This window comes from Bison bison, unplaced genomic scaffold (genome assembly GCF_000754665.1).
Source record: "Bison bison bison isolate TAMUID 2011002044 unplaced genomic scaffold, Bison_UMD1.0 scf7180017849866, whole genome shotgun sequence".
In the NCBI taxonomy this organism is placed as follows: Eukaryota; Metazoa; Chordata; class Mammalia; order Artiodactyla; family Bovidae; genus Bison; species Bison bison.
The window spans coordinates 41,041-43,439 of record NW_011480439.1 but is presented as its reverse complement, the minus strand read 5'-3'; the positions used below and the strand labels follow the sequence as shown (position 1 = coordinate 43,439).

Sequence of the window (2,399 nt, the reverse complement as noted above, 5' to 3'; positions counted from 1 at the left end):
AGGAACTGAGTCGGAGCGTTCTGACAGAGATGGAAAACCAGCCGAGGCACTATCGGCCACTGGTCTGTGAGAAGAGCAAGCCGGTGCCGCTGAAACTGTTTACCCCCCGGCTCGTGAAAGTGTGAGTGCCGAGGGCCCAGCACCCCAGCCTGGGGAGGCCGGGGGTTTGGGGGGGCCCGGGCACCAGGACGGCCTCCTGCATCGGTCTCTGCACCCTTAGCCTGGAGTTCGGCAGGAAGCGGGGCAGCACCAGGGAGGAGCAGGAGCGGCGGAGGCTGATACACAAGCACAAGCGGGAGTTCAAAGGCGCCGTCAGGGAGATCCGCAAGGACAACCAGTTCCTGGCCCGCATGCGGCTCTCGGAGATCATGGAGCGGTGAGCGGGGCGGGTGGGCGGGCACTCTGATGGGGGGAGGCCGGGCCCTCCCGCAACCCCGATGCCAGCGCCCCGTGGCCAGGCCAGGGCGGAGGGTAGCCTGGGGGTATGTCCCACTCACTTGTCCTCCACGTGTCCTGGACTGAGTCACCAACCCCACGTGGATCTCACTTGCTGGTTCAGATGTGAAAAAGGGCAAGATGTTCCCCAAAAAGTAATCAAAAGGTGGGTTTTTTTTTTTAAGGGATGCGGAAAGAAAACGAAAAGTGAAGCAACTTTTTAACAGCCTGGCCACACAGGAGGGTGAATGGAAGGCTCTGAAGAGGAAGAAGTTCAAAAAATAAATTATCTGTTATAAAAAGACAAGGAGATACTGTATACTGAACACCGAGGGGCTGCTGTCTGAAACGCAGAGTTTTCTCCTGTACTTCGTTCCTGTTAAAAGCCTCTCCTGACGAACTGCACTTGTGGAAGTGGGACCAGGCCTCCACGGGAGCAGCGTGCCGACAGACTGCGTGGTTACACAGTCTGGGCGTGGTTACAGACAGTCCTGAGCTCCATCATGGGGCTCGGGGCGGTGGGGTCCTGGCCAGCATCTCTGCTCAATCAGGCACACGCGCCTCTGTGTGCGATTTGCTGTGGTATTTATAACGTTACCTGATTTTCAGTTATCAGTGAAACAAGTGTGCACACAGTTTGGAAGTCAAAAAAGAAAGAAGTCACCTGTTTCCTGGCACCCAGCAGCTGTGATTGGTGTCACCCTAATCCAGCCTTGGGTGGCTGACCACTGGGGAAGGTGGAAGGGGTTGGGCTGTGTCTGTAAGGACACAGGAGCTGCCTGCCAACCCTTGTGGCCCTGGGGCTGCAGCCTTGCACAGAATGCTGCCTCCCTGCCCGCCCCAGTCCCCCAGGGTCCTGGCTCCCCACGTGGCCCCAGGGCACGTGGCGGAGGCCTTGGAGCTATAGATGGCCCTAGAACTCACATCGGAGTCTGTCCCTGAGGTCACGAGCCACAGAAGTGACCACGAGAGATCTGAGGATCAATCGGCCAGACTGGGCATGTGCAAGGTGAGACAGAGGGTGACCAATTCAGACCTCCCCAGCGGAGGCTGGTGGGAGTCGAGTGATTTGTGGAGCTGTAGGCAGTGTTGGGGCCAGAGCGCCCCCTGGGAGCAGGCGGAGGGGACTGGGGACGGCCTCAGCAGATAAGCCTGCGTCCTCTCCGCTGTCCCCCCAGGATTGTTCCCATAGGTGTCCGCCAGGTGGGCGACTCCACAGATGTCAGGCCCTGGTGGGTGTCGGGGCCACGAATGGGGCTGGCTTCTCGCTGTGTAGCCGGCCGGCTGTACAGCCTCAAGGTTCCACCTCATGGAAACTTGCACTGCTGTCGCTGCTATTTCACTGGGCGCCGCTGGGTGCCCAGGTGCTGCTGCCGAGTTCTGTGGGGAGGGGGAGCGGCCCCAGCTCCGGGTTCCGTGTCACCCTGCATCCCCACCTCGGCCCGTCCCGGGCTTCTGCACCCCGTTGCAGGCCTTGCCCTGGAAAAGGTTAGTACCAGGCAGAATGCCCGCCTCAGCCCTGCCTCCTCGGGCCGAGGGGGGGCCTAAGAAGCTGGTGGTGACAGCAGCTGTGACCGCCTGGCCAGGCGCCAGAGAGGGCTGCTCTGAGAGCCAAACGCTCGGCCGCTTCCCCAGCCACCTCAGCTCCGCCGCCACGCCTCAGCCGCGCCTGCTCCTCGGGGAAAGCGGACTGGTACTCAAGGGGAACAGCTGTACGCCGGGCAAAGGGACTGCCGTGAGGCTTATTTGAAGTTCGTGTCGTCTACAGGGGAGTGCATTAGTGTTGAGCGGACAGGACGGGGTGGCCTGTCCTGGTCGGCTCGACCACACACGCCTGCATTTCAAGAGTCGGAGGGGAAGCGGGAGGTGCAGGCAGGCCCTCCGGCTGCCAGGGGAGCCCAAGCCAGGTCCGCAGGCGCCATGCGGGCAGCTGCCCCTCCCCGGTGACCCCAGGCAGGCGGGGC

At 61.6% G+C, this 2,399-nt stretch overlaps 2 protein-coding genes across 2 annotated transcripts in view; both read left to right on the top strand.

Annotated features, from left to right (window-relative positions):
• The window catches only part of NOP14 (NOP14 nucleolar protein), a 15,272-nt gene extending 14,181 nt beyond the window's left edge, over positions 1-1,091 (top strand). The window contains exons 16-18 of the mRNA XM_010847958.1: positions 3-121; positions 221-376; positions 621-1,091. Of these exons, the coding sequence (XP_010846260.1) occupies positions 3-121; positions 221-376; positions 621-720 (375 nt within the window). The 3' untranslated portion in view covers positions 721-1,091. The remainder of the gene's footprint in view (positions 1-2; positions 122-220; positions 377-620) is intronic.
• Positions 1,092-1,172: 81 nt separating this feature from the next.
• Positions 1,173-2,399, top strand: part of MFSD10 (major facilitator superfamily domain containing 10) — a 6,079-nt gene continuing 4,852 nt past the window's right edge. The window contains exon 1 of the mRNA XM_010848089.1: positions 1,173-2,186. The gene's annotated coding sequence lies outside the window, so the exon portion shown is untranslated. The remainder of the gene's footprint in view (positions 2,187-2,399) is intronic.